Genomic DNA, 22,997 nt, shown 5'->3' with positions numbered 1-22,997 from the left:
CCTACTTGTGGTCTCTCTCTCTCTCTGTCAAATAAATAAATAAATAAAATCTTTAAAAAAAAAAAAAGAATTAAATCACCATTCCTTGTTTTCTCACTATCACTCCTACATCATTGTTAGTATTATACTAGGCCATTTAACTTTTGCAGAAGAATGTACCATTACTTCAGAAGCTGTAGAACTACTTTTTGAGTATTGCCAATGTCACTTGAGTAAGGTAATTGACAACTAACATATTCTGTCATATGTTTCTAAGCGAAGAATTGCCATTGCATGTATTTAATTAGATTTAATATCCTCAGATCATACTTGTTAGGCAGAAAGGATTGGCTTATTTTATCCTTGTTTTTATTGAGTGTTATTCGTTGATTATATTGGCTTCAAGTTGTCCTAAGTTAGTAGTAAGTTGGTTGGCTGTTTTAAAATACACTAGCCTTCCTGTTCAGAAAATTTATGTGCTAACTCATAATACTTGCTACTTTTCTAGAGGTGTTTGGTAACAGATGTTTTCCCAGACATAGTAGATGCCTCTTAGACTCTGAACTATATAAGCATGCATTATCCGTAACATATGAAATAATCTGGTTTTTCCTCTTTTGTTTTGCCTATTTCATACACTTTTAAAGTATAATACTTTCATGAGTCCCACTCTACTGTGAAACTCACTTCAATGTGAAACTATTTTAAGGACTTTTAATATCTGTAGTATACTGCCTCTAGAAAGATTATCAGACATTCGAGTATCAAAATGGAATGCAAATTTTTAAAAAGAGAAATTCCTGGGATGCCTGGGTGGCTCAGTTGGTTAGGCATCTGCCTTTGGCTAGGCTTGTAAACCTGGAGTCCTGTGATTGAGTTATAAATTGGACTCCTTGCTCAGTGGAGAGCCTGCTTCTCCCTCTGCCTACCACTTCCACTGCTTGTGTTCTCTCTCTCTCTCTCTGACAAATAAATAAATAAAATCTTAAAATAAATAAATAAAAATTTAAAGAGGAGATTCCTATAAGGAAACTTTCTCTGGTAATTACAGATTTAAGATAAATGTTTATAATTGAAAGTAAATTCAAATTCTGTGCACCTTGACTTGAACAGTTGTACAATGTCACCATATATGCTCTACAGAGAATTACGGGGCTACTGTATAAACCCTGTATGCCAGTATTTAACCTTGAAACTTAACTTTTTTATAGTTTTCTCTGATGTTGTCCTATGATGTAGTCTACATGAATGATAGTCCTTTATCACGTTTATTTGTTATCTGTAAGAGTTCATTTTTCAAGAGATTATTAATTGCTGTCTTTTATCCAGTAACCTATAAATTGATATGCTTCTTTATCTTATTCTTCCATATATAAATAGATTATTATGACATTAGCAGAGGATTTGCTGTGTTCAGCTGTACAAAACAGTCGTCTTTCAGCTCAGCGCACACAATCTGGATGGCTGTTGATTGCTGCCCTGATGACATTAGGTAACAACAGTCTTGTGGAAGGTTTACATTACTATGAAGTACTTTGTGTTTTCTGAATGTAAAATACTATAATGCATGATTTGTGGAGACTTAATTTTTAGATTTGTTCCAGAATTTAACTATCCACGCAAACATTTTTCTGTTAGCAATCACCTTAGGAAGCCATATACCTACTCCATCCCTCAAGATGTTTTCAGATCACCTTTTTTGAAAGTCTCTTCAAAACCAATTTATGGGGCTCCTGGGTGGTTCAGTGGGTTAAAACCTCTGCCTTTGCCTTGGGTCATGATCCTAGGGTCCTGGGATTAAGCCCCGCATCAGGCTCTCTGCTCAGTGGGGAGCCTGCTTCCCCCTCTCTCTCTCTGCCTGCCTCTCTGCCTACTTGTGATCTCTGTCAAATAAATAAAGTCTAAAAAAAAAAAAAATTTATGAGCCTTAGGTGGGGTAAGCCAATTTGATCACCTTTCAGGTTTAACTCTGAATGACTTTGACTTTTCCAAAAACCATTGACATCCATCCTCAGAAAAAAAACATCTCCACAATGTAAGGGTGGGCAGGAGAACATACCATAGACTGTGAGACTGTGACTCCCAATTCTATGATTATTTTAAGAACTGGTAATGCCAATAAGGTAGTTGAATGAGATAGGGCTCACTAAGTTATGTTTATTAAAAATCAGTAATTATTTTATGGTCATGACTACTATATTTATATCCTATAACTTTGAAACTCATTTTTATTGCTTTATGAAAGTTATATTTGAAATCTATTTTATAATTGTATCATTTATTGCCAAGATATAAAACTGACTAGTTTTAAGCAGTAAATCATTTGACACACACCTCTGAAGTAATTTGGTTTAAAAGGAGCTAAATTAAAATAAACAGTCATAAATGAAGAACCACTTTAAATATTGTTCTTGAGATGATTAAAGAAGTTTATTGGACTGTATTAGGGTTCAGCCTGTGAGCCAAATTTGTCTTGCCATCTCTTTTATACAGCCTCTAAGCTAAGAAGAGTTTCTACATTTTTAATAGTTTAAAATTTGGACCCTGGCATAGGTTATCATTTCACAAAGTGATGGGAATAATATGGTCAAGTCTTTATTTGCTTTTGGCTGGGTGTGTCATGCCTGCCATATTGATGATCTTGGTTGATTAAAGGAGAAAATAAACTACTTAATAAATGCAGTATTTCAAAGAATAAAATTTTTCAGAACAAATTAATTCCAGCAGAAGAAGACTACAAGAATCCCTTCTCTTTTAAAGAAAGAGATTAGGGGCACCTGGGTGGCTCGGTGGGTTAAGTGTCTGACTTTGGCTCAGGTCATGATCTCAAGGTCCTAGGATTGAGTCCTGCATCAGGCTCCCCACTCAGAGGGGAGTCTGCTTCTCCCTCTCCCTCTGCCCCTCCCCCCGCCCATACAGGCACTCTCCCTTTCTCTCTTTCAAAAAAATAAAGTCTTTGAAAAAAAAAAAAAGAAGATTAGTGCATATTTTATTGTATATTCATAATCAATGTACAAAAAAGGATTAAAATTTTAAATTAAATGTTTTGGGGCACCTGGGTGGCTCAGTCAGTTAAGCATCTGACTTTTGGTTTCAGCTCAGGTCCTGAGATCAAGCCTGGTGTTGCGTTCAGGCTCCATGCTCAGCATGGAGTCTGCTTGTTCCTCTCCCCGTGCTCCTCCCCCCACTTATTCACGCTCTTTCTCTGGAATAAATAAATAAAATATCTTTTTTTTGTTTTTAATTAATGCTTTGGGGCACCTGGGTAGCTCAGTCAGTTAAGTATCTGCCTTCAGGTCAGGTCATGATTCTGGGGTCATGGGATTGAGCCCCACATTGGGCTCTCTGCTCAGTGGGGGACTTGTTTCTTCTGCTTCTACTTGTGTTTTCTCTCTCACTAACTCACTCACTCTCTCTCTCTCAAATGAATACAATCTTAAAAAATTTTTAAAAAATTTTTTTAAGATTGTATTTATTTATTTGACACAGAGATCACAAGTAGGTAAAGAGGCAGGCAGAGAGAAGGAAGCAGACTCCCCACTGAGTAGGGAGCCTGAGGTGGGGCTCTATCCCAGGACCCTGAGATCATCAGCGTAACAACTGAGCCACCCTGGTGCCCTTAAAATGTTTTTACTTGCTCTGTCTTCATGGGCTTTATTCTCTTGTTATGCGTTATTACTTCCCTTTATTATCAAATTTTAGAATATGTTGCTAGTAACCTAGCAACTTTCAAAGGGCATCTGTGATGTTTTTGGTCTTAAGTGTCATTATGAACTCATAGATTTTTATATATTTATGTGTTTCAGTCCATTGCAGTCATTATGCCTTTTGATCCTCAAGTTGTCTCATCAGTAGAAGTCCCTTAGTGCTGGTTCATGTGTTCTTTTAACATGAATCTGGTGTTCTTTTATAACTTTTTTTTTTTTTTTTTGGCATGATAACATGTCTCAACCTTTAGATTTTCTACCCTAGGCTTGCAACCAGTGTTTTTCCAGGGAGTCCTCATACTTTTTTATGGGAAATAATATGTAGATGACAATCTGAGTGCTTCATTAATTTTTGCCTTGGAGTTTTGTTTTGTTTTGTTTTGTTTTTTAAAGATTTTATTTATTCATTTGTCAGAGAGAGTGAGCACAGGCAGACAGAGAGGCAGGCAGAGGCAGAGGGAGAAGCAGGCTCCCCGCTGAGCAAGGAGCCCGATGTGGGACTCCATCCCAAGACCCTGGGATCATGACCTGAGCAGCTGCTTAACCAACTGAGCCACCCAGACGTCCCTGCCTTGGAGTTTTAAAAGCTTTTTTGCATTTTCACCATTTCCTTTACCATTTACAGTTTCCATCATTTAAAATATATTCACTGTGCTGAACTAACATAAACTCAGACCACATTTGAATCTATTCCTCAGATTTTTTAACCTTTTTTGCTATACTTCGCACTTTAACCTTTTTTGCTATACTTCACACTTTATCTGATACCACCTGAAACAACTTGGATTTACCTATATATCTCTACATGTCTTACAGATTTGTGGGTGGCTCATAAAGCATATGGTTTTTATTAGGTATGTTATTTCTGGTGTGAATAAACTTACTCTCATTTGTGTTTTAACTCTGTAATTACTATACACACATTTTTATTTAAGTTAGTTCATATATGTCTCTTGATTTTGACATCTTAATCCTTTGTGGGAAAGAGTTACTATACCGTTCACTGTTGAATTAGTGAGATATCTTAAGGGTTTAATGGCAGATATTTACGAAACTTAACTATGAATATTTTCAGTGATTGCATTTTTTTAACAGACAAAATTTTCCTTTCAGAATTGCCTCTATCCCAACAGCCATTCAGTATATATGAATGTGTATGTGCATGCACATACACACTCACATACACAAACCTTATGGTCACTTATTCTTAATGGCCTTATTATGATTTCCTTAATTTATTATAACTCTAGGGGTTTATTTATTTAATATTTTTAAGATTTATCTATCCATTTGAGAGAGAGAATGAGAGAGCACGAGCACACGCACGAGCTGGGGAAGCTGCAGAGGGAAATAACCGTCAAGCAGACTCTGCTGAGCATGGAGCCCAACATCGGGCTTAATCCCATCACTTTGAGATCAGGACCTGAGCCAAAACCAGAGTTGGAATGCTAAACTGACTGACCCACCCAGATACCCCTAGGGGTCTTATTAGTACTGCCTTAAAGGAAGTAGGAAGTAGTGAGCAAAGAGCGTTGAATTACTCTTATTTTGAATTATGCTGTAGGAGTTAGCATATGGCCTCTTCTTAAAAAGCAAGCCAGCAGAAGAAAAAAAAGCAAGTCAGAGGAAAAATGGAGAAATTAATTCTATTTTAATCTACTATAAATTGCATGCATAAAAAAAGATTTGTTTGCAATTGCCCTTTCATTTTGCCATTACCTTATCCTATAGTATGCAAATTGGACAAATTTTGAATGATGATTGCATAATGTCAAACACTGATATGTAAACATATAAACTTCAGAAAGGGTCTAAAGAGGTAAATGCTATTATTATCTCCATTTATAGATGACAAAATTAAGGTACAAAGAGGTTAAGAAACTTATTCAAGTTTACATAGCTAGTTTACATAGGTAGACCAGGGTATTAACCTAGGTGGTCTTCTTTCAGAACCCAGTGCAGTTAGTTCTATGCATGTTGCTTTACTACAGAAGGAAAACATACAGTTGGCACAATATAGAAATTAGAATAAGGAGTACTTATAAGAGAATTTTAAGATATCCCAGACTTGTAATGAAAAAAACTTTGGGAGAAAAGCTGCGAGTTTTTTATACTTCCTAGTTTTTCTTTTTTCTTAATTGGTAATACTGCCAAATAAAAATACTATCATTGTACATTGCCTTTCATTACTGAGTTTGTATATTCATGATCTCTTAGTTCATAAATGTTACTGACCTGAAATGTTTTTTAAAAAAATTTCAGGGGCACCTGGGTGGCTCAGTCAGTTAAGCATCTGCCTTTGGCTCAGGTCATGATCTTGGGGTCTTGCAATCAAGCCCTGTTGGGCTCTCTGCTCAGAAGGGAGTCTGCTTCTCCCTCACTTCTCCCTCTGCCTCTTCTGCATGCTCATGCATGCACATTCTCTCTCTCTCTCCCCTCTCAAATAAATAAATAAATCTTAAAAAGAAAAAAAAGTCATACCATGGATATGAGGCCTAACTCTTAAAAAAAAATTCCAGTCAGATGTACCACATCTGATTTTTGGTCTGGAACAAGTTGCTATCAAAAGTTAACATTACTTTCAGTATACAATGATACTTTTTTACCGAAACAATAGTACCTTGGATTTACATGATACAGTATAGTTTTTCAGGGTAAAGTATGCTCTATCATTTGGACCTGACAGACCCTTGGAGACAAGAAGTGCAGGTGGTGCAAGCTTAGATAAGATAAGAAAAACTGAATCTCAGGTCACAACCCTACTGGACGAGCTGACCCTAGAGTTCTTTACGGTTCTTGTTTTTCTTTTTTTTTTTTTGTTATTTTTTTGTTTGTTTTTCCTCCCTGTACTCCACAGTGCCTTCAGGTAACAATTCATTCAGTAGTGGTACATTTGTTGTAAACAGAAGGTAAGAAAAAGAGAAAGTTGCAATAGTGGATTAAAATATGTTTATTTTACAAGGGAAGTTCTTGCTTACTGAGTTTTTAAGAGTAACATTTGGGGTTTTTATAAGTGATAAGTTGAATAAATTACAGGTCCTGCAGTTGTCAGTCATCACCTTGCTCGACTTCTCCTATTGTGGAAGTGTGTCTTTCCAGTGTCTTGTAAAGATCTAGAAACAGAAAAGAGCCGAGGAGATTCATTTACATGGCAGGTAACCTTGGAAGGACGAGCTGGTGCACTCTGTGGTAAGTATAGTTTAGTCTTTGTTTCTCCCTTTCCTTTGGCTTTTTCCCACTCTTTAACTTTCCCCATATTTATATCTTTAATGGCAAAAATATCTACTTATGGTGGGTTTTATAATTGGACATAATTAGTGATTATAACAGATACATGATAAACCAAACTTTTAGAATTCCTGATCCTGATTCTTAGATGTAATCTAGTTGAGAACTCTCAAGATTATTTTGTCTTAAGCAGGCATCCAAGAAATACTAGACTTGGATTTAATTAACATTAAGTATAGTTTCCATTTAGTTTTTATATATGAAAGTTGCACCCTTATATAGTATATGAACCATTAAAAAATAGTATCTACCGTGAATATTTGAACTAAGGAAGTGGTATTTCTGGAAAAACATGGAAACATTGATTTTGGTTTTATTTATTTGTTCATGGCATTTTTACTCTTTAAAAAAATTTGAAATTAATCTTGAAACTCAGTCTAATTTTAAAATACTCATTTTATTCTACATGTGAAATAACTCCTTATAAAAAATTATGTGTTTCAGGTAACATCTGTAAGAACCTAACGATGCTGGCTAAAATGTCATCATGGTTCTGCAGAATTAGTGTAGAACTGGCAGACTTGAGGTTCTAAGATAATTTATTCTTCTACTTCTGAGCCTCAGGGGTTGAGTAAAACCCCAGAAAAGCAACATTTTGTTAACTTGGTTGTTGGTCTCTTAGTGATTTAGGGATTCTAGAAACTGTGTTTTTTTACCTTGATTAGACGTAAAAAACATTAGCCTCCTTTTTATGCTAGAGTTTCAAGATTGTTTGTTTTTAGCACATTTCTTTATTCCTCTAATAAAAATGCAAATGGTGTACCATTAATGAGTGCTTTTTTCATGGTTCATTACATTCTGCGAAGTAAAAGTCTGTTCTGTTTTTCAGCTATCAAGAGTTTTGTTTCCCACTGTGGTGATCTCCTTACTGAGGAAGTAATTCAGCGTCTTCTTCCACCACTTCATTGTGCTGTGGATTTGCTAATTCAGTAAGAATCTTCTGTTTAGATTTGATAAAAAAAAATTTTTAATAGCAATCAGGTATCCTCTGATCATGTAATATATGCTTAATACATTAATAAGGCCAAGTTTCTATGGTTGGTGAATGATTTTCCTATTGCAGTCGAAGGCAAACATTTAGTTACATGATTTTTTTTTTTTAGTTTAGGAACTTGGGGAAAAAAATGCATATTAAAGGGGAAGGAAAGTTACTTGATAGTTACTGTATCTTCCAAACAGTGAGATTTAACCAAGAAATTAGATATTAAGCCTGTTAACCTTTTCAGGTATACATGTTATTGGTTTGTTAGTGTTGTTCTGTGTTTGTAAGAACCAGATGCTTGTTAACAATTTTAGTTTTTTGTTGTTTCTATATTTCATAAATTTGACTTACATGCTAAGAAACCATAGAGAAAATCTAATTTATGTCATGAGCATTTGTAATTCCAAATTAATGTATAGTTTTTAAAAGGTAATTATATAAAATTGAGTATATTACAGAAAAATAAATCAAAGATATAGCTTATATAGTATAATAAAATGAACACCTGTGCATCCAACACAACTAGAGCAGAGGTTAGCAAATGTTTGCTGTAAAGGACCAGATTGTAAACATCATAGACTTTGCAGCCATATAGTCTCTATTACATCTGCTCAGCTCTGTTGTAGCTCAAAAGCAGTCATAAATAATCTGGAAATGAGTGAATATGGCTATGTTCCAGTAAAACTTGATTTACAAGAACAGACAATGGGTCGGATTTAGCTATACTTAACTAGAACATTAATAATACTATTGAAGTGATCTGTGAGTTCCTGTCTAATACCATTCTTTCTACTTTATTCTAAAGGTGATCACTCTCCTGATTTTTGTCATTCCCTTGCATTTTTAAAAGTGCATCACATATATATGTTTCCCTAAAGAATGCATTGTATAGTTTCACTTGGTTTTGGTCAGGTATATGGTATATTGTTTCTGAGACTTACTTTTTACTCATCATTCCTTGTTTGTAAACTTCATGTATGAGTAAGTTTGTTCATTTGTTTTGGGTGCTATATAGTATTTAATTGGGTGTGTATATAGCAACTTACCTACTTCTGTCATTGAAATATCCAACTATATATTTTTATTATATAACCAAATATATATATATTTTCAAAAAATTTTGTATGTTTCTGTCGATAGTATATATGAGTGCCCTTTGATCCACTTCTTCACTAACACTCAGACATCATTTCTGGCCCATCCAGTAGGTATAAATTGGTATCTCGTGATTTTAATTTATATACTGATTCCTGATTATTTGTCATTTTATATATTTATTAGTTCTCATTATTTCCCCTTCTAGGAATTCCCTGTTCATGCATATCTTTACCTATTTTTAGGTAAAATAGTTTTGAATTAACATACATTCTTTAATGTCAAATTTATTGATACTTTTTTGGTTTAAAAAAACATCTTTTTTCAGGCACATCTGGGTGGCTCAGTTAGTTAAGCGTCTGCCTTCAACTCAGGTCACGATCTCAAGGTCCTGGGATGGAGCCCTACATTGGGCTCTCTGCTCACTGTGGGGGCTCCTTCCTTCTCTGCCCCTCTCCCTCCCCGCCCCCCATTCATGCTCTCTCTCTTTCTCAAATAAATAAATAAAATCATAAAAAAACTTTCTTCAGAGGTCTGAAAAATAGACTGGACCTGGTATTTTTGTTGTGGGAAATTTTTTTTTAAAGTACATATTACATTTTCTTAATTGTTCTGACTATTCAAGGTCTGGTTTAGGGGGTTTTTTGCTTGTTTATTATTTAGATTTTTTCCTAATGATTTTCACAATGTATCTTTATCTTCAAATTTTTTGGCATAAAGTTCTTCATAGTATTCTCTTACCTTCTTAATCTCTGCCTATATCTGTCATGTCCCTTTCTCCCTTCCCATTGTTTTCACTGTGCCTTCAGTTTTGTTTTTCCTGATCCATCTCTTGAGTAGTGTATCTATTTTATTAATCTATACAAAGAATGACTTAGGGGCGCCTGGGTGGCAGAGTGGGTTAAAGCCGCTGCCTTCAGCTCAGGTCATGATCCCAGCGTCCTGGGATCGAGTCCCACATCGGGCTCTCTGCTCAGCAGGGAGCCTGCTTCCTCCCTTCTCTCTCTGCTTACCTCTCTGCCTACTTGTGATCTGTCAAATAAATAAATAAAATCTTAAAAAAAAAAAAAGAATGACTTAGTTTATATTGAGTTTTTTTGTCATTATTTATTATTCCTTTTTGCTCTCTTAAATACTTATCTTTTTCTAACCCCTTAGTTTTAATGCTAATCTCACTGTATTTCTCTTAATTCTCCTAATAGAGAATTTCCTACTATAAATTTCCTACTAAGGTTCCAGTTATTGAATCCCCTTTTTTTTTTTTTAAGATTTTACTTATTTATTTGACACAGAGAGATCACAAGTAGTCAGAGAGGCAGGCAGAGAGAGAGGGATAACCAGGCTCCCTGCTAAGCAGAGAGCCCCATGTGGGCCTGGATCCCAGGACCCTGAGATTATGACCTGAGGCGAAGGCAGAGGCTTTAACCCACTGAGCCACCCAGGCGCCCCTTCTTTATGTTCTTAACTGTACTAATGATATAAACTGGTACCAACTTTTTAAAAATACAGTGACAACTCAGAAATTAACTCATTTCTTCCAGAAACTAGAAATAGTAGGTATCAGTTTTCCAGAAAAATACAAATGAATAAACATTGCCAGAATTCTTAGAGTACCCGGAAACCTCATGCTGTAACAATTTAGTGGATTTATTCCAGTGGCACACTAAAAGTAATTCCATTGTATTTTGGTGTTGCTAAAAAGATGGAGACCATACTCCATTTGATAACATGGTACCTTGCAAAGAGCAGTAATCCACTAATAAATATTTTTTAGAAGAGTGAACATCAGTAAAATGATACCTTAATACGAGTAGTGGAAATGAATAGATTAAAAAGTACATGGGGGCGCCTGGGTGGCTCAGTGGGTTAAAGCCTCTGCCTTCGGCCCAGGTCATGGCCGCAGGGTCCTGGGATCAAGCCCTGCATCCTGCTCTCCGCTCAGCAGGAAGCCTGCTTCCTCCTCTCTCTCTGCCTGCTTCTCTGCCTACTTATGATCTCCGTCTGTCAAATAAATAAATAAAATCTTTTAAAAAAATAAAAAGTACATGAAAGTGAAGGAAATAAGAGATTTTGTGATTGAAACTTTTAGGGAAACACTGGCTTGGCTTGTGCTTTATTAAAAGAGAATCTGGGGTGCCTAGGTAGTTCAATCAGTTAGGCATCTGCCCTCAGCTTGGGTCATGATCTCAGGATCCTGGGATTGAGTCCCACATGAGGCTCCACTGCTCAGTGTGGAGTCTGCTTCTCTCTCTGCCCCTCCCCCTGCTCGTGCTTCTCCTCTGCCTCTCCCCCTGCTCATGCTCTCTCTCTCTCTCTCAAATGAATAAACATAATATTTTAAAAAACTAAAAAAGAATAAGAGAGAATTTGTTTTATGATCTTTGCATATTTTGATGCTTTTTTTCCTATTTGGTGATGGTATTCCAGATCAAATTTCAAACAAAAACTTGGATTTTACCTGCATATTTATTTTTCCTGTTTGTTTCCTTCAATATATGATTCCTTTTCCAAATAATAGACTTTTATTTATTTATTTATTTATTTATTTATTTTTACGAATGCCAGGTTGTAAATTGTGGAATTTAGTAAGTTTGTTTTCAGGGACGCCTGGGTGGCTTAGTTGGTTAAGCAGCTGCCTTCGGCTCAGGTCATGATCCCAGCGTCCTGGGATCGAGTCCCACATCGGGCTCCTTGCTCGGCAGGGAGCCTGCTTCTCCCTCTGCCTGCCACTCTGTCTGCTTGTGCTCACTCTCGCTCCTCTCTCTCTCTCTCTCTGACAAATAAATAAATAAATAAATCTTAAAAAAAAAAAAAAAGTTTGTTTTCAGACAAAATATTGATGGCCTTAGAGATGGAAGTTGAATGTACAGTTTTGTTGTATAAAGTGTGATAGAAAACATGGTAGAATAATTTCCATGTATGATACTTTATAATAACTCTCATAACTTATCATCACATGTTACTTTTTTTAAAGGAAAAAAGGAAACATAAAAGCACTAATGTTTACTAATAATACATATAGCTGTTTTATATTTCAACCTATTCAGTATTTTTATGTTATATAACTTACACATTTAAGATACACCTTTTTTTTTTATTTTAAGGCTTTCTTCAGTGCTAAGAACATATGGAAGCACTTTGAAAACACCATCAGTAGTTTATAAACAAAGGCTTTATGAATTACTGATTTTATTACCTCCTGAAACCTATGAAGGTATGTATTTTAAACCAAAACATTTTACTGTTTGTGGCTAGGACAGTGCCTGGAAAGTAATAACCCAGATGAATGAATGAATGATACGATGTTTATTAGTACCTTATTTCTAGGAGGTTTAGTGAGTTCAATCTTAACTATTATATTCACCATTATACAGTAAATAAAGTAAATTTTTTTAAAACCTACTTTTTAACATCTTGCTTTCTTTTCTCCTCCGGGGAAAAAAGTCCCTAGAGTTCCACCATGTGGAAGAGAATGAGTCGCAAAGATTGGTCTTGATTCTACTCTAGGGTTTGGTACAGAATATGTAATGTAAGTCTATTAGACATTTGACCATTTCTGGTTTCCTTCTACATTGATGATCTAATGCACACATTTTGTTCCACTGTTCCATTCTTCGCTGTGCCCAAACAAAAGTTTAATACTGAACTACCAAGGTATAATTGATTTTATAAAGTTTAGAGTAGGTTTTGCCTTTATTGGGTTAAAAAATGACCTTAGGTTACTGGTATACTATGATTGGTAAAATAAACTTGTCCCTGTTTTAAAATTAGTCCTAAAAACTTTCTTGTAAATTTAAAACACAGTTTTAAGAAAATATATTGCTACTGCTGAATTATCTAAGATGCTTGTTTTAAGAGGTGAAAGTTGTAAATGGTCTCCATTGGGAACTTCATATTTTTTTAGTCTTAATAGTTTTCAGCCAGACATATTAAGTTGATTATTACTTCAAATTTGCTCCTTGTAAAAATACATTCATTGGCTTGTATCTATTCTGCAGACAAATGCAGTGTAATAAATACAGTCGTTCAAAATATTAGCCTGTAACTTCTATTTTGGCCTTTATTATTATGTGAGTGATATTGTTCCCACTGCCTTTCTTCCTGGTTCACAAATGTACCTAGCAAAATATTTATTACAAAGTAACAAATGTAGTATAAGAAGACACTAGATGTAGTATAAGAAGAACTAGAAAAAAATGGGTAATTGTATCAAAAGAATCATTTCTGTATGCTAGACACTGTGGTAGAAATTGTATATATTATTATCTCGTTTATCTTAGGATAATAGAGTGAGCTGATTACATTTTCCTTATTTGACAGATAATGGCATAGAGAAGTTAAAAAAACAACTCAAGAACAGATATGCAGTAAATAGTGGAATCAGGATCATAGATCTGCTTCATGCTGTGGTGCCTACCTATTTACAGATAACCTACAAGAGACTTAACAAATAGTAAAGGTTTAGTGATAGGTCCTTCTCACTATGTACTATCTCTTAGTATAAAAGAGCTACCTGCCAGATAAAAAAGCCCTAGAGATAATTTCTGTGTTCTATACCTCCGATAGCTGTCAGGTTCTGGCAAAAACAGTTCCCTTTAGACATTTATATCAATTATACCATATTTTGGAGTTTATTTTCAAGCTACAGATAAAAAAAATTGATTTCTTTTTCATGTCTTCATTAAACATAGAATACCAGAATTTCAACTTAAGATCTTCAGTGTATCTTCTAATAAATGATAATGTAAGTCTGCCCTTAAAAGACTTAAAGAAAAAAAACAAAGTCTCATACTTTTTTCTCAGAATTGGAGTTTGGGAATGCAGTCAGAAGTCCTAAAGGAATAATGAATGTAAAGTGTATAGATTTTAAATCAGTTCCAGAGTGTTCACTGGGAGACAAAGTCAGGAACTTTAAATTTCTTAAAAAATAGAATCTATTTTTACCCTCTTTATCTTTTTCAAGTGTATCTATTTATCTAACATTACTTACAGAAGAATTAGTTCATGGAAAAGTGAAAATATGGAGGTATTAATAGTTTTATGTTTCAACCAAAAATAATAATTTGCCATTTCTTGGTTATCATTTTTCCATCTTTAAAACTATAGAAATAAAACTAAGGATTTTTTTCCTTAAAGACTTTTAATTTTTTTAATGGCATTCTGTTTTAATAGATTTATATGTAGGGGGCATAACAGAACTTTACCATTAAAATATGAACTGACATTTAAAATAATGCGTCATCATACAGTAATAACCTATAGTAATTTCTAAGTCTTTTAGCACTAAATGAAATAGTCTTTAAAGTTATATATCTCATTAATTCAAAATATGGCTATGTAAAGAAACAAATTTAAAGTTTTAATGATATTGGTTGGTACAATAAATTGTCAAAAAGTAAGTTTATAAGACAGAATAAGAAATTGCTTTTGTTATATGGGGCCTATTTTTAAGAATGTAAATGACTTTTTTTTTATGGTTGTCCAGCAGATGCACTTTTTTAAGCTTAACTGACTAAGCCACCCAGGGAAGAACTTGAATGAGATTTAAAATATATCTACTAGTTACAACATGTAGACTTTACTTAGATCTTGATTCCAACAAAAGCAAACAAAAACAAGCATTTATGAGACAATTGAAAATTTGAACGCTGAATGGGTGTTTGACATTTAGTGTTTTTTAAAATATGATATTAGAATTGTTTAAAATGTCCTTAGCTTTCAGTGATACAAGGAAATACTTATAGATGAAATGATATGACTTCTAGGGTTTACTTCAAAATAATATGGGAGGTGGTAAGATAGTGGATGGAGGTACAGTGAAACAGAATTGATTCAGCAGGTCAAGCTGCATGACAGTCGTATGCTGAAGTGGCACAGAGTTATGTCTTCTTATGTATATGTTTGAAGTTTTCCATAATAGAAAACATGTCTGGGCACCTGGCTGGCTCAGTTGTTAAGCATCTGCCTTCGGCTCAGGTCATGATCCGAGCATCCTGGGATCAAACCCCGCATCAGGCTCCCTGCTCAGTGGGAAGCCTGCCTCTCCCTCTCCCACACTCCCTGCTTGTGTTCCCTCTCTCGCTGTCTCTTTCTCTGTCAAATAAATAAATAAAATCTTTTTTAAAATAAACAAATAAAAATAAAAATTTTTTAAAAATAAACAAATAAAAATAAAAAACGTCAAATGTCTGTAAATTTTTTTAGGCTGTGGTTTTTTAAATAAGTATTTATCTGCTTTTGTATTTGTCTTTTTTTAAATTCTGTTTTTGTCCTTCGTGTCATTTTATTTAAAATGATGGTAATATTTCTTCATTATCATAAAGTATATACACACACATATTTTGAGATGTCTTTACAGTGTCTGTTCTTAGTCTTGTGACCAGTAACATCAGTTGAGCCATTTGTAGCGTATGTTTTAAGGCTGAAATATAATCTTTGGCTGTAATAGATTAAAGTTAGCTGATGTTTAGATTAAAGTTCTGCCTGGGTTTTTTTAACCCTGTACTCTAACCAGTTAACTGTTTTTAATAAATTGCTAATTGCTGTTTTCTGTAACTCAACAGGAAACCTTTGTGCTCTCCTCAAAGAGCTGGCTGCTGACTTGACTGCCTCTGATATACAGGTGGCAGCATCTGCATTTTTACTTCCACCCCTCTGTCATCAGGATGATCTTGTGATATTAAGTCCTTTGCTACAAGAGACTGACCATAGATTTATTGAAGAGCAGGTATAATCATTTTTCAATAAACTCTTGGGTTGACTCATTCTGTGAACAGTCATTTTAATACCTTTATATATTTGTTTTGTTTTGTTTTAGCTCCTGCTTGGTAATGGTATTGCTTGTGGCAGCTTGGAATATGACCCCTATTCTATTTATGAGAAAGATGTAGAGGGAGATTCAGTGCCTAAGCCCTTACCTCCAGTACTATCAGTTATTAGCTCTGCAGTCAAGCTCTTTGGAGTTGTATGTGCTCATGTGGGAGAAGCTCAAAGGTAAATCATCTTTAGTAGTTCACATATCCTGAAATACAATATTTAAGGATTGGTTATTGGTTCAGCAAATGCATAATAAAGAACTGATGCATAAGAAAAATGTCAGAAGTTCTCATTAGTGTGGTGCCTGGGTGGGGCAGTCAGTTAAGCGTCCAATTGTCGGTTTCTCAGGTTGTGATCTCGGTCATGAGACTGGGCCCTGCACCAGGCCTTGGGCTCAGCACAGCATCTGCTTGAGAGTCTCTTCCTGTCTCCACCCTGCACTGGTTCTATCTCTCAGAAAGTTCTTATTAGTATAAAAGAGTTCTTACAGATGACTGGTGTAGGTGTGATAAAGGCTCTTGTTTAGTTATTCATCTAGCAAATATTTAATAAGTAATTAAGTCAGTGATTAAATTCAGTGATTAAATTAAACTGAAAGCTGCTAGGCTTTATTGTGGATGCCACACTTTACCCACAATTACCTTATCATCTAGCTGAAAATACAAATAGAAAAATGGAGTGGTGAAAAAAAGAACAACAAAAATTCAGTGATATTAGAATTTTGATTTATGAGCTATTGTTACAAAGAAGAATGCTGCTTTTCTGCTTAGATTAGGTCTCTTAAGCTTTCTTACTTCAAGGCTTTGTGGACCCATTTATAGGTTTTTAGATTGGTGGATTTCAAAAATTAGATTAAATTCATTAGTCTTAAGTTTGATAGATTTCAGTCCATTCAAAGTAGACTTCAGTTTTAAAATATCAAAGGCTAGTAATGGTTTCTTATTGAAAATTAGTTTCATAATTGATAACTGAGGTAATACCTTTCTTGGAGATCAAAAAACTACTTATTGTTTTTAGGTAAAACAATTGTTTTTATGTGAGATACTGAATGCAATGTGAATTTCTCCTATAGGCTCTGCCGTTTAACAATTTATAAATTAGTAACTATCCTCATTTATTCATATTCTCTCCTTCCCTTTCTCTTCTTTCTCTCTCTCTCTCATTCACTTCCTCTTTCTCTCTCCCTCCCTCCCCACTCCCTCTTACCCTTCCTTCCTTCTTATCTGCCTCTGGTGTGCTAAACCAAAAATAACATGTAACTAGATACATAGCTTTTATATCATTTTATCTAGTAATGTTTTCCAGAGAATATCAGTTAGGGAATTAACCTTGGTCTGTTTTGATGAAGACTTGCCAAAATATTTGAATCTTGTCAGCAATACATTTTGTGGGTGGGGGGGTTATTTGCTTTCTTTTTTAAAGTAAGCTCTAGGCCCAACATGAACTCAAAAATCCCAAGATCAGGAGTTATGTGTACTATACCAGCTACCAGTCAGGCACCCCAGGAACACATTTTTTAAGCATGTCTTTGGATAGTTTACTTTCATTGGATAGAAAAGTGAATAAAGCTTATGTTGTTTTTTTATGTTGATTTTTAATAGCCTCATGTCATTTTATTTTATTTATTTATTTATTTTTAAAGATTTTACTTATTTATTTGACAGAGAGAGAGATCACAAGTAGGCAGAGAGGCAGGCAGAGGGGGAGGGGGAAGCAGGCCCCCCGCTGAGCAGAGAGCCCAATGCGTGGCTCAATCCCAGGACCCTGAGATCATGACCTGAGCGGAAGGCAGAGGCTTAACCCACTGAGCCACCCAGGCGCCCCATGTCATCTTATTTTAAACGATGATAATATTTGCTCAGTATTGTAAGATATACACAGACACACACACACATTGAGATGTCTTTTCAGAACTTAAATTTTAAAAGATGATGTTTTTCCTAAATTTATTTATAACCCATAGTTCCCTGTGTGTACTGTAACTATAAAGTTGTGGTTATAACATATTTAAGACAATATATAACCAAATTATAAATGAATGCTGTAGCACTAAAAGATGAGAGGAAAATCATAGTAGTCTGGAATATTCAAAGAAGCATTGATAGAGGGACGACAAGACTGGGTGGCTCAGTTGGTTAAGTGTCTGCCTTCTGCTCAGGTCATGTTCCCAGGGTCCTGGAATCAAGTTCTGCATCAGGCTCCCTGCTCAGAGGGGAGCCTGCTTCTCCCTCTTCCTGCTGCTTCCCCTGCTTGTTCTCTCTCTCTGGTAAATAAAATAAGATATAAAATAAAACATACAACTAATATAATTGATAGAGGGACGCCTGGATGGCTGAGTTGGTTGAGTGTCCCAGTCTTGGTTCCATCTGGGCACGTGATCTCATGGGTGGTGAGATCCAGTCTGAGCTCAGCAGGGAGTCTACTTGAGATTCTCCCTCTCCTTCTGCCCCTTCCCCTGCTAATGCATGGGCACTCGCGCGCGCGCTCTCTCTCTCTCTCTCCCCCTTTCTTAATCTCAAATAAATAAATCTTGGGGCACCTGGGTGGTTCAGTCAGTTAAGTGTCTGCTCTGAGCTTCGGTCATGATCCCAGGGTCCTGGGATCAAGCCCTGCCTTAGGCTCCCTGCTCAGTAGGGAGTCTGTGTCTCCCTCACCCTCTGCCTGCCGCTTCCCCTGCTTGTGTTCTCTCTCTCTGCCAAATAAATAAATAAAATCTTAAAAATAAATACATATTTAAGGAAAAAAAGAATTGATAGGGTGGCAGTGAATCAGTTTGTAACCATTTTATACAGCATACAATTTAAAATAATTAATTTGGATTAATACAGCAGTAACTACAGTGATGAAACAGGGATGGCCTTGTGGGGAAAAGATTTAAATTAAGCATATTGTTAAATGGTTCCACTAGCTCTTTTTGGTAGGTCTAAGACAAAAAGTGAAAAAGAAAAGAATACATGTCTTATAAGCTTTCCTTTTTAAAAACTGATTTTATTGCTCTTTTAGAGAAGTATTTTTTTTCTTTAGGAAAAATATTTTTTATTCTGTCTAAAATTTAATTAGCTTTAAAGTATGCTAAGTTTTTTTTTTAACCTCACCTGGACTAAAATAGTATATAGAATGAATATATATTTCAGGGAGGAAAGGTTTTATTTATTTTAATAAAAATGTTGAGACCTTGGGCACCTGGGTGGCTCAGTTGGTTAAGTAACTGCCGTTGGCTCAGGTCATGATCCTGGAGTCATGGGATCAAGTCCCACATCCGGCTCCCTGTTTGGCGGGGAGTCTGCCTCTGCCTCTGAACTCTCCCCTCTCATGCTCACTCTCTCTCTCAAATAAATAAATAAAATATATATTTTTAAAAGATGTTGAGACCTGGTAAAAGCAAAACATACTATGTTTAGATTTTAACTGAATAAAAATAGTAGCTAGTACTTTGGGGATTTTTAAAGGAAATGGTCTGGCAGGATCCCAGATACAGAAAGTGGGTCATAAGCCGCTATCAGTAGTCTCCACTGGGTGTCTTTAGAGGACCAGAGAAGAGAAACTATATAAATAGGAAAGTTAAGTTTCTAATTTCCTATTATCCCAAATATGATACTTGTTTAAGATGCCAAATGCTTTTTCTTTTGGGTCTTTACATTTCTAGAGGAAAAAAATGTTTTTAACCAAAGTCTCTACAACAGCAACTGAATATTTCAAAGCATTTCATTGTCATTGTGCTTAGCTTTGTGTTTAAACAGCTTAAAAGAAACTCTTAAAACATGAGACTGCCCTAAGATTAGAAATGGGTTTTTCAAAAAAAAAAAAAAAAAGAAAGAAAGAAATGGGTTTTTCATATATATATATTTTTAAAAGATTTTATTTATTTATTTGACAGAGATCACAAGTAGGCAGAGAGGCAGGCAGAGAGAGGGGAAGGGAAGCAGGCTCCCGCTGAGCAGAGAGCCCGATGTGGGGCTTGATCCCAGGACCCTGGGATCATGACCTGAGCCAAAAGCAGAGGCTTTAACCCACTGAGCCACCCAGGTGCCCCGGTTTTTCATATTTTATTTATACACTTAAAAATTAAATTATCGGGGCGCCTGGGTGGCTCAGTGGGTTAAAGCCTCTGCCTTCGGCTCAGTTCATGATCTCAGGGTCCTGGGATCGAGCCCCACGTCGGGCTCTCTGCTCGATAAATAAATAAATAAAATCGTTTTTAAAAAATTAAATTTTTTTTTAAGATTTTATTTAATTTATTTGACAGACAGAGATCACAAGTAGGCAGAGAGGCAGGCAGAGAGAGAGAGGAGGAGGCAGGCTCCCTGCTGAGTAGAGAGCCCGATGCGGGACTCGATCCCAGGACCACGGAATCATGACCTGAGCCGAAGGCAGAGGCTTCACCCACTGAGCCACCTAGGCGCCCCCAAAATTAAATTATCTTTAAATCATTTGCTTTTTTCTGTTTTGACTATAGGATTCTAAAAATAAGAAAACTTTGTAGGGGTGCCTGGGTGACTCAGTGGATTAAAGCCCCTGCCTTCTCAGGTCATGATCCAAGGGTCCTGGGATGGAGCCCCACATCGGACTCTCTGCTCAGTGGGGAGCCTGCTTCCCCCTCTTTCTCTGCCTGCCTCTCTGCTTACTTGTGATTTCTGTCAAATAAATAAAAATCTTTAAAATAAAATAATAATAAATAAAAAAAGAAAACTTTGTATTGATAATTTTAAAGTACTAAAATGTTTAAGGTACTAGAATGTCGAGATAGTTTTATGCAGAAAAGAACTATGATCTTGTGGATGTGTTATTTGTGCTTACTTTGAAGCATTTTATACATAAATGCAAAGAATGAATTACTTAGTTCTCCTGAAGATTCTACCCTTGACAATACATTGCAGTTACTTTGACAACTTTTTAAAATGTAGATTCTGATTTAATAGTATGGTATACATATATGTTGGGTATTGAAATTTTCAGAAACTCCTTAGGTAATTCTGACATGCAGCCAAAGTTGGGAACCACTGCTAAATGCTGTAAAATGGCTGATGGAGCAAGAAGAAAAGCATAGTGCTGTAAGGACATGTAAAACAATTCACAGAAGTGACATAAATAGCTTGTGAACACATTCAATCCCAGACCAAAAATAATGTTTATATCCATCATAGTTAGAATTGTGAAAATTAGAAAATTGGTCTCCATCAGTAGAATGATTGAACAAATTGTAATACATGTGCACAGTAAAATTTGGCTTCATGAAAGTTACCAAAGAATAAGAATGGTTTGAAAGGTGCTTAGGAGGTAATGTTAAATGAGAAAAACAAGATTTAAAATTGTGTTAATACATAGTGTGATCCTAAGTACATTTTAAAGTATAGCTGGGAGTTCAAAGAGCTGTGCTGATTCTCACTGACTATAGACGACATAAGTTGGCGCTACCTTTAAGATGAAGCAGTATAGGGGCGCCTGGGTGGCTCAGTGGGCTAAAGCCTCTGCCTTCGGCTCGGGTCGTGATCCCGGGGTCCTAGGATCAAGCCCCACATCGGGCTCTCTGCTGCTCAGCGGGGAGCCTGCTTCCTCCTCTCTCTCTCTGCCTGCCTCTCTGCCTACTTGTGATCTCTATCTGTCAAATAAATAAATAAATAATCTTTAAAAAAAAAAAAAGATGAAGCAGTATATTTGAATCCAATTAAGTCCTCTTATTAAGAACAAAAAAATTGATGCAAGTAACTTTTAAGATAATCTTTTTTTTTTTTTTTTAAGATTTTAGTTATTTATTTGACAGAGATCACAAGTAGGCAGAGAGGCAGGCAGGGGCGGCAGGGGGGTGGGAAGCAGGCTTCTCACCAAGCAGAGAGCCCGATGCGGGGCTCGATCCCAGGACCCTGAGATCATGACCTGAGGCGAAGGCAGAGGCTTAACCCATTGAGCCACCCAGGCGCCCCTTAAGATATCCTTTGATTAGAGGTACCTGGCTGGCTACATCAGTAGGACGTGTGACTCTTGACCTCAGGGGTGTGAGTTTGAACCTCACATTGGGCATAGAGTTTACTTAAGAAAGAAAAGAAAAAATAAGATACCATTTGTTTAGAAAAGAGTAATTGAGATAGTATTTGTCTATGTAAATATTTATGAAGTTATACTTTTGGGATTTTTTTCCCCCACATAATAATGCTTCTCACCCACTCTCAAAATGACACAGAATTAAAATATTTTTGCATTTTTTGTCCTTTCTTTTCCTAAAATGTTAGAGTATGTTCAGCAATAGTTTATTTCATTTTAGCAGTTACTACAAAATAATGCAACAAAACAGTAGTATATACTCAGTAATGCTCTTTGGCTTACTTTATCTTTATTAACAAATTCAGTGCTTTACTATTTGCTTTTAAATCTTGTTTCTGATTTTAGGCTTTTTATACTGGAACAGCTTTTGGACAGTATAAAGCACACAAAAGGAGCTCGTCAACAAATAGTTCAGTTACATGTTGTTTCTTCACTCTCTAGTTTCTTGAAGGTAATTTTTTTTTTTAATTTGAGTGTTTGATTAACTTTTTTTCCTAATATATGGCCAGTTAAGTAGGTTGGAGGAAGGTCTGAATTGCTGCTTTTTTTTCTTCCCTTTTTTTAAAATCTCTTAATGAAAATATTTTGGGATTTGCAATTCCCCTTTTACTTTTTCTCTATGTAAAACTTGTTAGTCAGAAATTAAACCTAAAATCTTGACTTAGGACCATGTTTTAACCTACTTAGCCTAATATCCTATACCAGAGATTGGTAGACTATGGCCTATGGGCCAAATCTGGCTTATTGTTGCATTTATGGCTTATTGTTTCTAACTAAAATATAATACACTTCATTGGTTATTTTATGGAAATTCCTATTAATGTTCTACTGAACACATATATACTGTAGTGACAATTAATTACCATACTGTTTGCTTGGAGGTTTAAACTTCTAAAGAACTTTCTGTGAAAAATCAAATTATTTTTGGGTGTTCAGTATTTATTTGTGTGTGTGTGTGTGTGTGTTGAAGTAGTAATCCAAGTATGAGCACATTTGCTTAACCAGAATATTCATTCCAAACTGTTTTAGAAAATTTACTACAGGAACAACTGGTTGGTTCAGTCTGTTAAGCATATGAGTCTAGATTACGG

At 35.6% G+C, this 22,997-nt stretch overlaps 1 protein-coding gene across 1 annotated transcript in view; it reads left to right on the top strand.

Moving 5' to 3' along the window:
* HEATR5A (HEAT repeat containing 5A) overlaps window positions 1-22,997 on the top strand; it is a 111,441-nt gene that overhangs the window by 34,885 nt on the left and 53,559 nt on the right. Inside the window, exons 11-17 of the mRNA XM_080809056.1 lie at window positions 1,360-1,471; window positions 6,723-6,875; window positions 7,804-7,903; window positions 12,156-12,265; window positions 15,615-15,778; window positions 15,869-16,044; window positions 22,252-22,357. Of these exons, the coding sequence (XP_080665182.1) occupies window positions 1,360-1,471; window positions 6,723-6,875; window positions 7,804-7,903; window positions 12,156-12,265; window positions 15,615-15,778; window positions 15,869-16,044; window positions 22,252-22,357 (921 nt within the window). The remainder of the gene's footprint in view (window positions 1-1,359; window positions 1,472-6,722; window positions 6,876-7,803; window positions 7,904-12,155; window positions 12,266-15,614; window positions 15,779-15,868; window positions 16,045-22,251; window positions 22,358-22,997) is intronic.

Source organism: Martes martes (genome assembly GCF_963455335.1).
Source record: "Martes martes genome assembly, chromosome: 7".
NCBI classification, from domain to species: Eukaryota; Metazoa; Chordata; class Mammalia; order Carnivora; family Mustelidae; genus Martes; species Martes martes.
The sequence above is the reverse complement of the archived record's forward strand: the minus strand, read 5'-3'. Positions and strand labels throughout refer to the sequence as shown.